Source organism: Camelus bactrianus, chromosome 5 (genome assembly GCF_048773025.1).
Source record: "Camelus bactrianus isolate YW-2024 breed Bactrian camel chromosome 5, ASM4877302v1, whole genome shotgun sequence".
Lineage (NCBI taxonomy): Eukaryota > Metazoa > Chordata > Mammalia > Artiodactyla > Camelidae > Camelus > Camelus bactrianus.
In genome coordinates, this window is record NC_133543.1 from 97,860,088 (window position 1) to 97,873,340 (window position 13,253).

The 13,253-nt window shown below is 44.0% G+C and overlaps 1 protein-coding gene across 4 annotated transcripts in view; it reads left to right on the forward strand.

The window, feature by feature from the left end:
• ARMC9 (armadillo repeat containing 9) overlaps positions 1 to 13,253 on the forward strand; it is a 142,056-nt gene that overhangs the window by 104,409 nt on the left and 24,394 nt on the right. For all 4 annotated transcript variants that reach the window (XM_045517458.2, XM_045517456.2, XM_074364475.1 and 1 more), the window contains one exon: positions 9,243 to 9,347. In XM_045517458.2, coding sequence (XP_045373414.2) covers positions 9,243 to 9,347 — 105 coding nt within the window. The remainder of the gene's footprint in view (positions 1 to 9,242; positions 9,348 to 13,253) is intronic.

Genomic DNA, 13,253 nt, shown 5'->3' on the forward strand with positions numbered 1-13,253 from the left:
TTGCTTAGAATCTGGTTTGTCTGGAGTATTATGTATCTAAAGCCTCCAGTTAAGAATCTTGTAGTGTCATAAGATCACCGAGCCACTATGGGGAAGCTTCGTATTAGAACATCTAAATTCATCTCAGCTCAAGTGCCTTTTTTATGAGGCATTCTTAATTTCTTGAAGTAATCAGTTATCCCTGGGCTCTCCCTTTAGTAATCTGATACATTCTGCTAAAGTACATAAAGACCAGTAATTTTAGTAAAATTCTTCCCGACAATGGTATTTAAAACCACCCTAATGAGGCATTTATTCTTGAAGCATTTCCCATCACCTGCTTAGCTCACAGAGTAGATTGCAAAATATGTTTCATTTGGAATGCACCAGGCAGCTCGGAGAAGCTACAATGTGGCTGGTGCTGTTTTTCCACGGCGTGTTGTGCAGTTGTGTACCAGGGTGTCACCACGTTCGACTGTTCACACTTGAGTGAGGCGAGTAAAATTCTTCCACTTAAATTGGGGTGAAACCAGTGGAAAGCAGCTGCCTCTCTCCCAGCGAGAAGGCTGAAGCTGTAAGTATCATTGAATGCCTCCTAGGTTTGCCCATTTCATAAAGTTCTTATACATCCTCAGTCATTTTAAGCCACTTGGCACCAACTGAAAAAGTGGACCCAGTGCCCTCCTATCAGCAGGCATCATTTTTATAGGCTCTCTCCTTACATTTCCCACCGCATCTAGTGGTTTCCTCTGCCTTCCCAAATCTCCCTCTGCATATAGTTTCCCAAGGGTCGCTGGAAACAGATTGAAAAGTATTGAATTAAGCTCCTGCTTCTCTCTGTTAAATTGCACTTTCCAGCTCATCTAGTACAGCTCATTTTACTTGTACTCTTTACACGTCATGAGTTGTAACGATGCCCCCATTTCCTTTTCGCTAATATCAGTGTTTCTTAAAAAAAAACTGACGGTGACTTGTGGTTGTCTGTACTGTATACAGCTTTTCAAAATCAGAGACCTTAAGAAATTTCCTCAGTAGGTAAGTCATGATTTTAGAGGAGGCAGCACGATACTTGTGTTTGCTGGATGGAGAAACAGGGGCACTGATACGAATCTCGTCTTATCAGAGCCTCAGTACAAAACTTTCTTAACCAAGAACTATCGATTTAATCATGATTTATATTTATGCATCTTATATTAGCATAATAGTCCTGAAAACACCACCAATGTTGCCAGCAGAGGAACTGTAGCAGAAGAAGCAAATGCTCCAGGTGGTGAGCAAGTGGACTGGTTCTCTCTCTGGCCCCACACTAGCAAATTACACTGTGACTTGACTTAACTTTTATTACAGAGTTGTATATATTAGGGACCAAATGTAGAAACTGTCCTGTGTTTTTGGAGGTTATCAACTATCCATGAATTTAACTATGAAGTTCTTTAACTATGAATTTCTTCTAATAAAAAACAGCTTCAACTTGCTTTAAATTTTTTTAAAAATGAATAAATATTTCAGTGAATTTGAGTAACTTGTAACTTACATATGTACTTGTAACCTACATATGAGTAACTTACATATGTACTTGTTGTTCCGAGTAAGGAGATACTTCTGCTAGCATTGACTGAGGTTAATCGTTGACCTTTTATTCTTCATTGAAATGGAATGTGGACACTTGTTTCATGTTTCATCCTGGCAGGGACGTGGTGTATCACCAATACCTCTGTGAAACTGTGATTCATAAGCCCATTTCCAGCTGGTGCCTCCAAGGCTTGGTTCCCTAGAAAAAGGATGAAACACTACTCCACGGCCCAGGGCTCTGGGCTACTCACTCTGACCAGACTCACAGAGCCCGATGCTTTTGTTCAAAAGAGCAGTCATTTTCCTAAAATAATCATATAATGTACACACGATTTGATCACTAAGATGTTGGAATTTTAGTAAGCCAAACTCTAAGCCAAGGCAGCAGTACAAATCTTACCTGGCTGTCCCAGAGCTGACCTCAGGAAGGGCCTCATAGATAGCATTACCTTTAAGGAACCCCGAGTGAAATTTCAGGATGGTGGGTACACTCGCTCTTGGCAGAGCTGCCAACTCAGGTGAAGCAGCGGGAGGAAAAGGCAGCAACCCTTGCATGGAGAGTGAGCCAGGACTAGAGGCAGGATTGACCATGAACCTGGTGTTCCAGGTAGGACGAGAGTGCATCCTCCGTTTGTGATTAGGCAGGACTGGAGGAGAGAGGATGAGACAGTGAACTCTAGAAGCTGCCGGGGCCTCCTCTCCACTCTCTCTGCCCCGTTGAGCTCATCCCAACCAGGCAGTAAGGGTCCTCGGGCCTCAGATGACCTGGATAGTCCAGCCTGTGGCTCCTGAGAAACAGGCTTCTCTATAAGGCTCCAAGTGGCTGAGTCACAAAGAGCTGGACAGAGGGGGCTGCCCCAAGCTTTAAGTTCAGACTCCTGCCTCAGGGCCAGCCTATCCCTGTGGACTTGGCACTTGTCTCCAGCTCAGGTCCCACATCTGACAAGATAGGTGTAAGAAAAGGGACCACAGGGAGTCATTGTGAGATGTAAAGTGCTACAGATATGTCGGTTGTGTTCCTCGGTGGTTCTGTGATTAGAAGGCATCCAATCAATGCTCTCAAATGTAAGCTGAATTGGCAGTATCCCCTCAGCAGCCCCTGCGCAGGTGAGATGGCGCTGAGCATTCGGAAAGTCTCCGGGTCCGTCTGGAGCCTGCCTCTCCGTCTACTGCTTCTCATCCACTTTGAGGGGCCACCGAGAATAAGTCGGATCCCATTTTTCTAAGGCAGCCCGTCCTGCGGCGACAGTGGTTAGTGGTGGCAGAGGATGCTGTCTGTGTGCTGACGAGAGCCTGGAGAGATGGGGCTGAGCCCTAGAACAGCCCTACCCAGGGGCATCCTCACCGGAATCTGGGCCTTTGGACCCCTAGGAAACTAACTAAAATAAATGAAGTTCCCGAAAGATTGGAGCCTCCAAAATGAATAGAAATTAAGTTGAAAATAAGGACACAGTACTTCTGTTTACAGAATAGAGCTCTCTCTTCCTGTTGGCAAGTTTAGAGGAAGCAAATCACATGTGGTTGAGTGGGCAAGGAATCAGGAAGGACTGGTTGGATGATCTCAGGGACCATTGTCACCTAGGCACAGGGCACCTCTCCGCGTGAGCCTGGATGCGCTGGACCTGCCAGCTCCTCCAGGGCCCTCCTCAGGCCATTCCCTTCACATGTTCCTTAGTTTCTACCTCAGTCAAGTGAAGGTCTGGTTTGTTTTGTATTGATCTTTATAATTTAACCTGCAAAAGACAGTGTGGTCTCCGAAATCCTGGCAGGGAGTGGGAGAGAGATCACAGGTTCCCCATTACCATGTACATCGCTCAGCCGACAACTGGATTATACACGGGCTTGGAACGTCTCATAAATACGATTATTTTGTTTCTAACTCCTCTCTTTTTGTATATTTAAAACCTTTTTATTTTGAGATAATTGTCGATTCACATGCATTTGTAAGAAATAATACAGAAAAATCCTGCCTACCCTTTACTCAATTCCATCCTCTGGTAACCTCTTGTAAAACTATAGTATTAACACCACAACCAGGATATTAGCAAGAGCCAGAAGGTTCCATTAGTACAGGATCCCTTTTATAGCCACACCCCCATTTCTTCCTTATCCCCTGGCAACCACCAGTCTGTTCTCCATTTCCATAGTTTTGTTATTTCAAGAATGCCACATGGAGGGGAGGGTATAGCTCAGTGGTAGAGCATACAATTAGCATGCATGAGGTCCTGGGTTCGAGTCCCAGTATCTCCATTAAATAAATAAATAAAAATAAACCTAATTGCCTCCCTCCCAAAAAATTAATTAAAAAAAAAGAATGTCATATAAATGGAATCCTTTAGTATATAACCACTGAGGACTGGCTTTTTTCACACGTTTCACTGGAGATTCATCCAGGTACATGTGTATCAATACTTTGTGGTGTGGCTGGACCACAGACTGTTTAGTTTAACATTTGCCTGTGGACAGACATCTGTTTTTCCCAATTTTGGGTTATTACAAATAAAGCTGTAATAAACATTCATATACCGATTGTTATGTGACAATAAGTTTCCATTTCTCTGGGGTAAATGCCCAAAAGCATAATTTCTGGGTCATATGTAGTTGAATGTTTAGGTTTTTAAGAAACTGCCAAACTGTTTCCCACAGTGGCTGTACCAGTTTTGTGTTCCCACGAGCAATAGATGAGTGATCAAGTTTCCCTGCATCCTCACCAACATTTGACGTTGTTACCATTTTTTAACTTAGCTGTTCTAATAGGCGTGAAGTGACCCATTGTGGTTTTAATTTGCATTTTCCTAATGGCTAGTGATGTCAGACATTTTCATGTGTTTATTTGCCATCTATTATTTCCTCTTCAGTGAAATGTCTCTTCATCTCTCTTGCCCGTTTTCTAGCTGGATTGTTTGGGTTTTTTACTGTTGAGTTTTGAAAGTTCTTTATGTATTTTATATGTTTAGATTCTAGTCCTTTGTCAGATATATGGTTTCCAAATATGTCTCCCAATCTGTAGCTTTTCTTATGGCCTCTTAACAAGGTCTTTCAGAGAGCAAAAGTTTTAAAAATTTCAATAAACATCCAATTTACCAAATTTTTCCTTTTATGGACGGTGTTTTACTGTCAAATATAAGAGGCTTTTGCCTCGTCGTGGATCCTGAAGATTTTCTACTATTTTTTCTAACAATTTGATAGTTTTACATTTCAGTCCATGATCCATCTTGAGTTAATTTTTATACAAGGCATGAGAATTAGAGAAAGGCTCACTTTTTCCCCCCGTGCACGTCCAGTTGCTCCAGCACCACTGGTTGAAAAGACTGTTGAATTGCTTTTGCACTGTTGTCAGAAATCAGCTGAGCCAATTTATGTAGGTCTGTTTCCAGGTTGTCTGCTCTGTTCGGTTGATCTTTACGTCTTTCCCTCTGCCAACACCACATAGTCCTGATTCCTGCAGTGATATAATGTTGACTGGAAAAAGAAATGCACAGCCTAAAAGTGGAGAGTCACGTTTTATTCCAGGACCTTACTGAGAACTGTAGCCTGGGACACGGCCTCTCAGATTGCTCTGAGGAACTGTCCCAAAGAGGTAAGGGAGGAGCCAGGGTATAACAGGGGTTTTTACTGGAGGGGGAAAAAAATGTAGTTGAACATGAAAAGATTACTACCAATCACAAAAAACAGACATGTCAAGTTTACGATTTTAGTGCTTTTCTATGTATGGGAAGATACAGGAGTCTGTGCTCGTTGAAATTATTCCTTTGATATGCATCTTAACTACCTAGGGCCAGTACCCTGAGTTTTTTTCCATCCTGAGTTCCCCTTATGGTGCACCATCAGGGGTGGCTACAGTGGCTGATGGCTTTATGGCCACAATATCCTTTGTTTATTGAAATGTTCAGGCAACATTCTTTGTCTACAGTAATAAGTCCTGAAATTAGGTAGACTAATTCCTCCCACTGTATTCTTCTTTTTCCAAATTGTCTCAGCTAGTCTAGTTCCTTCGCCCCTTCCATATAAATTTTAGAATAGTCTTGTATCTATCTACAGAAAAATCTTGCTGGGATTTTTATAGAAATTACATTAAACTTATATATGAATTTTGAGAAAATTGACATTTTTAACTACGTTGGATTTTCTAACTCATGAACAAGTGATGTCTTTCCATTTATTTAGGTCATATTTGATTTCTTTTGTTAGTGTTTTGCAGTTCTCAGCATACAAGTCCTATACATGTTTCGTTAGATTTACACCTAAGTATTTCTTATTTTATTTCTTTGTGTGTAAGCAATTGTAAATTGTATTGTAATTTTAATTTCAGTATCTCAATTTAAGTTCATTGCTGGTACATAGGAATTGCTTTTTGTATGCTTATCTTATATCCTGTGACCTTACTGAACTCACTTCTTAGTTCTAGGAGTTTTGGGGGGTTGATTCCTTGGGATTTTCTACATAGACAATCATGTCATCTGTAGATTGAGACAGTTCTGTTTCTTCCTTTCTGATCTGTATGCTATTTATTTATTTATTTATTTTGCCTTATTGCTCTGGCTAGAACCTCTAGCGCTAAGAATGGTCAGAGTAGGAATACTGCCCTTGTTCCCAATCTTAGGGAAAGCATCCAGTCTTCCACCATTAAGTATAATGCTAGCTATAGGCTTTCTGGAGATGTTCTTTTTCAGGTACACCTCTATTCCTATTTTTCTGAGAGTTTTTGACATGAATGGGCGTTGAATTTTGTCATGTTTTTTCTTCATCCATTACTATGATCATGTGATTTTTTTTCTTCATATAAGCCTGTTAATCTTGTGGGTTATAATGATTAAATTTTAAATATTGAACCAGACTAGCATCATTGGAACAAACACCACTTGGTCATTGTATATAATTTTCTTAGCATATCAAGCTATTGGTCTATTCTATTTGCTAATATTTTGTTAAGGATTTTTTTTCACTTTCTTATAAGTTGATTGTTTAAGATTTTTACATCTTAATTCATGAAGAATATATGTCTATATTTTTCTTTTTATAAAGGTACTATCCTTTCTGGTTTTGGTACCAGGGTAATACCAGCTTCATAAAATGAATTAAGAAGTATTCCTTCCTCTTCTGTTTCCTGGAAAACATTGTGTAGAATTGGTGTTACTTTCTTTTTAAAAGTTTGATAGAATTCTCCCGTGAAACCATAGGGGCCTGGAGGTTTCTTTGGGGGGAACTTCTAAATTATGAATTTATTTTCTTAATAATTATAGGATTATTCAAGTTATTTGAGAGGCTTGGAATGATTTGTGTTTTTCTATCTAAGCTGTCAAATTTATGTATATTTGCTCATAGTAATCCCTATTATTTTTTTGATGTCTTCAGGGTCTGTAGTGATAGTTCCTGTCTCATTCCTGATAGGTAATTTATGTCTTCTTTTTCTTTGTCAGTCTTATTAGAGGTTTGACAATTTGATTAATCTTTTCAAAGAACCAGCTTTTGGTTTCACCAATTTTCTCTGCTGTTTTTCTGTTTTCCTTTTCATTGATTCCTACTCTTCTCTTCATTATTTCCTTCCTTTTGCTTGCTTTTGAGGCAGGAAGGAAGAGGGCAGGGCACAACCATTAAAAGAATGACACAGCAGTTAGCACCAAGATGGCGGAAGATGCAATGCCCAGTAGACCTTGAGCTTCATTATAGGCTCGCTGTAATACATTAGCATGCTAAATGGCACTCCCACAGGTGCCATGACAGTTCTGAGACTGGCCATAAAAGGTCAAAAAGTGGGTGATGGCTCAATTCCAGGGAATCCCAGCCCCTTCCCCAAAATAGTTGGAATAACCCTCCCACTTGTTAGCATATGAAGTTACCAAGCCCATAAAAACTAACAACCCTTCACCTTGTGGTCGCTTTCTCTTGCATTCTGAGACAGCCTGCACTCTGTCTATGGAGTGTGTATCTCTCTGAATAAATCTACCTTCACTCTACTTTGGCTCGCTCTTGAATTCTTTCCTGCACGAAGCCAAGGACCCTTACTTGATGGGGCACATCCCAGGGACTCGCCTGGACCTGGGACATGGCCATCCTCTTGTGCCCCATTTTCCTGTATCACTTTGGGCTTACTTTGTTCTTCCTTTTCTATGTTCTTGAGACTTCCTGGTTTTAAATTTATTTCAAGAATGTTTGTGATTGCTCATTGAAGCATTTTTATAATGGCTGCTTTAAAATTTTTGTCAGATAATTATAGCATCTCTGTTATCTTGATGTTGGCATCTATTGATTGTTTCTTAATTTAATTTTATGACACTCTGGTTCTTGGTGTGATAAGTAATTTTTTATTTAAGCCCAGGTATTTTGGATATTATCTAATGAAACTTTTGTCTTTTTAAACCTTCTCTTTTATCTGGTTTCTCTGACACTGCTATGGCAGGGGAAGTGGGGGCCCCTCCTCATTACTGTTAGGTGTGTAGAAGTCCAGGTTCTACACTTGGCCTCTGTTGACACCCGGTGTGGAGAGGAGGGAGAAGACAGCTCATTTCTGCAGGACAGAGATGGGAGTTCTAAGTCCCTACTAGGCCTCCACCAGTGACTAGAAGAAGTAGGAATGCCTCCTTACTGCTCTCCATGTGGCCTCCCCTGACACCATGGAAACATGCTGAAACCTAGGGGTGATGAAGGTCTTGAATTTCTGCCAGGCCTCCTCTAACAAACACCATCCCAGGATGAGGCAGGGGGGAACATCCATCACTGCCAAGTAAAGATGGAAGTCCAGGCTCTCCACATGGTCTCCGCTCTGGCCTTGGGTGGGGAGCCTCATTACCACCCAGCAGGGATGGAATTCCCCCTCCATACCTGGCCTTCTCTGATATCACCCCAGCGAGGGATGTTGAGGTGCCTCATGACAGCCTGGTAAGGGTAGAAGTCTGAGCTCCCTCACGCCCATGCTGGTGTAGTTGAGGGTGGAGTGACAGTATTTTTCTTTTTTTGTCTTCACTGTTCACATTTCTGGGTTGCTGGCTTCTTCAGCTCCCAGTCTGGACTCTCTAAGGCAAAAAGAAAACCCAGGGGACTCACCACCTTTCATTCCTTTTGTCCCTGGGTACTGAGCCAGTCAGCCTCCATCTCTCCATCTTTCAGGGTCTCTCATTTATTTTGTATAAATGCCCAGTGTTTTTGGTTGTACTTGATGGGAGGAACAGGGAAAAGTATGTCCACTCCATTTTCCTAGAAGCAAAACAACTCCTTCTGCTGAGTCTTCTTGCTTACTGACTATAAACTGCTTGAAAAGAGCAAGCCTATAATACACAGTTTTGTATCTGCTGTAAGGCCTATGCATATGAAGGTGCTTAATAGTTATTTGTAGTCTGGCTCATTGGGCTGTTCACTTGGTACCTTAACTCACAGAGAAAAGAATTCTGAGAACTGTAACTAGGAAAGACCGTTACACGTCTTATTGAACCTCTTCACTCTTGTGGCCGTGGAAGTGTTCACTAGGCACCCAGCTTCTTAAAGAAGTGGTTGGCATTTTCCTTTTCATCTTCACGGAGGTTATGAGCAGAAAGCAGACTGCCCTTGAGACCCTTTGAAATGCAGACCCATGAGCTACTGCTGTTGGGCTAAGGCCTCCCCCACTTCACAGCACATGCCCAGTTGGGGAGCCAGCCTCTGGGAACTTGCAGCTAGGGGTCCAGAGCGCTCATTCCATGTCTCGTTTGAAACAGGAGGACCATGACACAATGGAAGCTGATCTGGACAAAGATGAAGTGATCCAACCCCAGCTTGGAGAACTCTCCGGTGAGAAGCTTCTGACCACGGAGTACTTGGGAGTAAGTACTGTGTGAAGGGAGTGGGGATCCTGAAATAGAAAGGAGAGATTGGTCTTAGTATTTGCAGTAACACATAAGGGTTTGGTTTGATCTGTGTTATGATACTGTGTTTATGAGAATTTCTGTGTTAGCCAACTTGCTTCTGGTGGCCCTAAATCGCATGGTGGCCCTAGCTACTGTTCTGAAACAGATCTGCTAGTGAACAGAAGGTGGTTAGAATATAACGAAAAGGCCTTCACAACACCTGAAGGTATGCCCATCCTTGGCAGTAATCATATACCCATCCAGCTTCTTAATTTTCATGTGCCTTATGCATGAGAAGGGCAGACTGCCGCAGGTGTGTCAGTCATCAGCACACAGGCGATGTCTGAAGCCATCAGAACAGAGGAAGTTGCCCACTGCAGTGGAGGGTGGGGAGGGAGGGAGGAGCTGAGGACAGAAGGACGTACCAGCATATCAGGAGCAGGAAGGGGGCCCCTGAGAAGGACAGAAAGTGAACAGAGAGGCTTATGGAGAAGCAATGCCATGGAAAACAGGAGGGAGGGGTGTTTCAGGATAGGCTGAGTGGTCAGTCCAAGCATCCAAGAGGCCTGTGGAGGCACACGTCTGTGAGGGGGCATCTTCTGACCTCCTCGACGACTCTGATGTTCTGGGAGCCACTGGTTACCACCCACCAACTATCAGGGAAGGGTGTGAGTCAGGGGGAGCTGCCGATTGGCAGGCAGAGGATGAGGTGTAGTGGGCCCACAGGTGGCTTATGAAACCTTGATCAGAGAGCACATGTGTGAGCAGGTGGGATGCAGGATTTGAAGGTTTCTGAAGGGAGGAGCAGTTGCAAGGGATTAGGACCAATTCAGACTGAAGCCCTGTGACAGATGGCTGAGCACATGTGGGCGAAGGCCACCAGCATTAACAGGAACTCCCACTGACACAACATTGTAAACTGACTATACTTCAGTTATACACACACACACACACACACACACATACACATAAAGCAAAATAAAATAAATAATAAAAGTTTATTATAGGGGAAAAAAACACAGGAACTCCTACAATTTTGAAGCTGTTGGTTGACTGGGTCACTCACATGGACCCTGAAATCTCCTCACATTGGGCAAGTTGGTGTTGTAGCTGGGAGCCAGGCTCTCAACAGTTGGCCAGCAAAGACAGAGACTTGGGAAGGAAAAAGGAGGTGGGTGCAGGTAGTGTGAGCCTTCATGGGAGCCGTGGAAGCAGAAAGTGCCTGTTCACGCCCATCACTGTCCCCGTCCAGCCCTCATAACCTCACCCTGAGCACCTATCTCCCTGGTGACCAGGGCCTGGGCTTCCTCATCATCAAGGAATGTCTAGGGGCCCCAGGCTGGAGCACAGTATATGCTGGTGAGACATGAGGTTGGAAACAGCCAAAGGCCAGTCTTGAGGGCATTCATTGCAGGCAAGAGTTTTGGATTTTACTCTACATGAGCTGGGAAATTATGAAGGGTTCAGAGCAGGGGAGCGACTCAATTTGACTTATGTTTTAATATATTAACTTCTATTTTCACTCTGGCTGCTTCGTGGAGAATAGACCGCAGTGGGCAAGAATGAAAAGACCTGCAGGAGGTCGGGTGGCCAGCAGACCCCCTGTCATGGATGAGGTCTGCTGCCTGTAGCCTGTCACTGTCCTCAGCAACAACTCAAGGCTCAAAGGAGCCCAGTGGACCACGGAGGCTCTGTTATGTTAGGGCAGGTGGGAAGGTGCTTGAGAAAGGTCAGAAATGAGGTCAGCTGGTCTCCAAGTTGTTGATGGGAGTCTTGAGTCCTGACTAGGCCTTTGTTTCTCTTTGGAAGAACACTGGCTTTGTCAGGGAAGGGCTGAGCCCCGTTTGACAGGACACGCATTTTTAAAAGCAAGACTCTTCTGCTTCATGGGCAGGTGGTGAGGAAGACCAGAGGCAAACTGGTGGGGTTTCTTTGGAGGGCGATGGTGAAGCTTCTGAGAACCCAGCCCTGAGCTGTAGGAACTTTCCCACCGACACCACCAGCTGAGCAGGCGAGAGTCAGCAAGGATGTTCAGACAGAAACCCGATTGCAGCGCCTTGGCTAAATAGCTTTTAGCACCTCTGCACAGTGAAAGGACGAGGGTGAAATCTTCTGTTGATCCAGTGAAGATTTTTGACAGCAGCAACAAAAACAAGATGCAGAACTTGCTGGGGCTACCAATTTAATCACGTGGCTTAGTGAGGCACAAAGGGACAGAGCTTTCAAATCAGCCAGTAACCCAGCTTACTGGCCTCCGGAAATAGTGTTGTTTTACCGTAGCTTGCAGTTCTAACTCTCCCGAGTGCGTGTGTACTGTCCTTTTACCAGAAGGAAATATTTAGAAAAGTTCCACGCAGGCTTGTTTTATCTTGCTGCTGTCAGTGACTTTTTGGTGGAGATGGGAGTGGTAGGGATGAGGTCCAGGAGAGTTCATGGTATAGGCGTAAAGACCAAGTGTATTAGCTTCCTAGGGCTGCAGTGTCAAATGACCGTAAACTGGATGGCTTAAAACAACAGGAATTCATTCTCTGTCTGTTCTGGAAGCCAGAAGTCCAAAATCAAGTTACCAGCACCACGTGCTCCCTCCGAAGGCTCTAGCGGAGGCTCGGTCTTGCTCTTCCAGCGTCTGGTGGCTCCAGGCCTTCCTTGGCTTGTGGCCGTGCAACTCGGGACTCGGCCTCCATCTCTCCATGACCTTCTCCTCTTCTTTTTGTATTCTCTTTTGTCTCTTACAATGACATTTGTCATTGGATTCAGGATCATCTATGGATTTAGGATCATCTGGACTGATCTCTTCATCTCCAGATCCCTAACTTAGTTACATCTGCAAAGACTATTTTTCCAAATCAGGCCACATTCACAGGTTCTGGGGGTTATTAGCATATGGACAGATGTATTGGGGGCCACCACTCAACCCACTATGCCAGGTCCCCATAAGACCTCATAGTGGAAACATTTAAAATTTTTATTAGAAAACTTACTGTTGAGCAGTCATCGCCGAGAGCATGCATACACGCCCAGTTTTGCTGCCTTTGTCCATTAGTCCTGAGCTGCGCTCCGTCACCCTGCCAGCCCTGTGAGCTCACTTCATCTGCCCACCTTTGGCTCCAGTGGTTCACACGGGGGCTTTGCACTTACTGCATAACTGCATAACTTCATAACTGCTTGCACCAAAGGAGGGACCCTGCCAGAGACAGAAGGCATTGCATCTCACTGGGGAATGCGTGCCCCAAATCACAATTCAAGCCTTCCATTCTGTTGCACTAGGTAAACTGTAGATTTCTCAAGAGCAGTTGAAAGATGTTGACTTTTTGAAACATTGTGTCAGAAAATTGTATTCAAAAAATGTGTGTATTGCCTAACACACACATAGCTTATCTTCCAGAAGTTTACAAAAGATGACACAGAGCAGGTAAAAAAACTGTGCTATTAATGATGGATGCAGATAACAGTGAGGAGGGTCAGTGGCTTGGCCTGTGATGAGTATTGTCCTGTGATGTCAGAGGTGGTCTGGGGTTTCTCAAAGTCCCAGACCAGCAAATGTGGGTTAAAAACAGAGCCTACGCCCCACCCCAGACTTTACCATAATCCCAGGAGCGATTACTGTACACACCAGTGATTTAAAGCTGCTAGTTTGGTGTAGAGGTGGAGATGCAGCGAGGGTGGCCCATGAGGGTGTTCAGGGGAAGGAAGCAGCTCCCAGGATTCCTGGACCCAGTGGCTCAGCCCCTGCTGGGCAGTTATGGCCACTCTCTCCCTGCAAGGCCATACTCACTGCCTGTCCTCGCCCTCCCAAGTGCAAGCAGACAGCGCCTGTGCACTGTAGAGCCCAGGCCACAAAAATGCTGTGACCACAGAGAACTCACAAAGCTTGGACTGGAG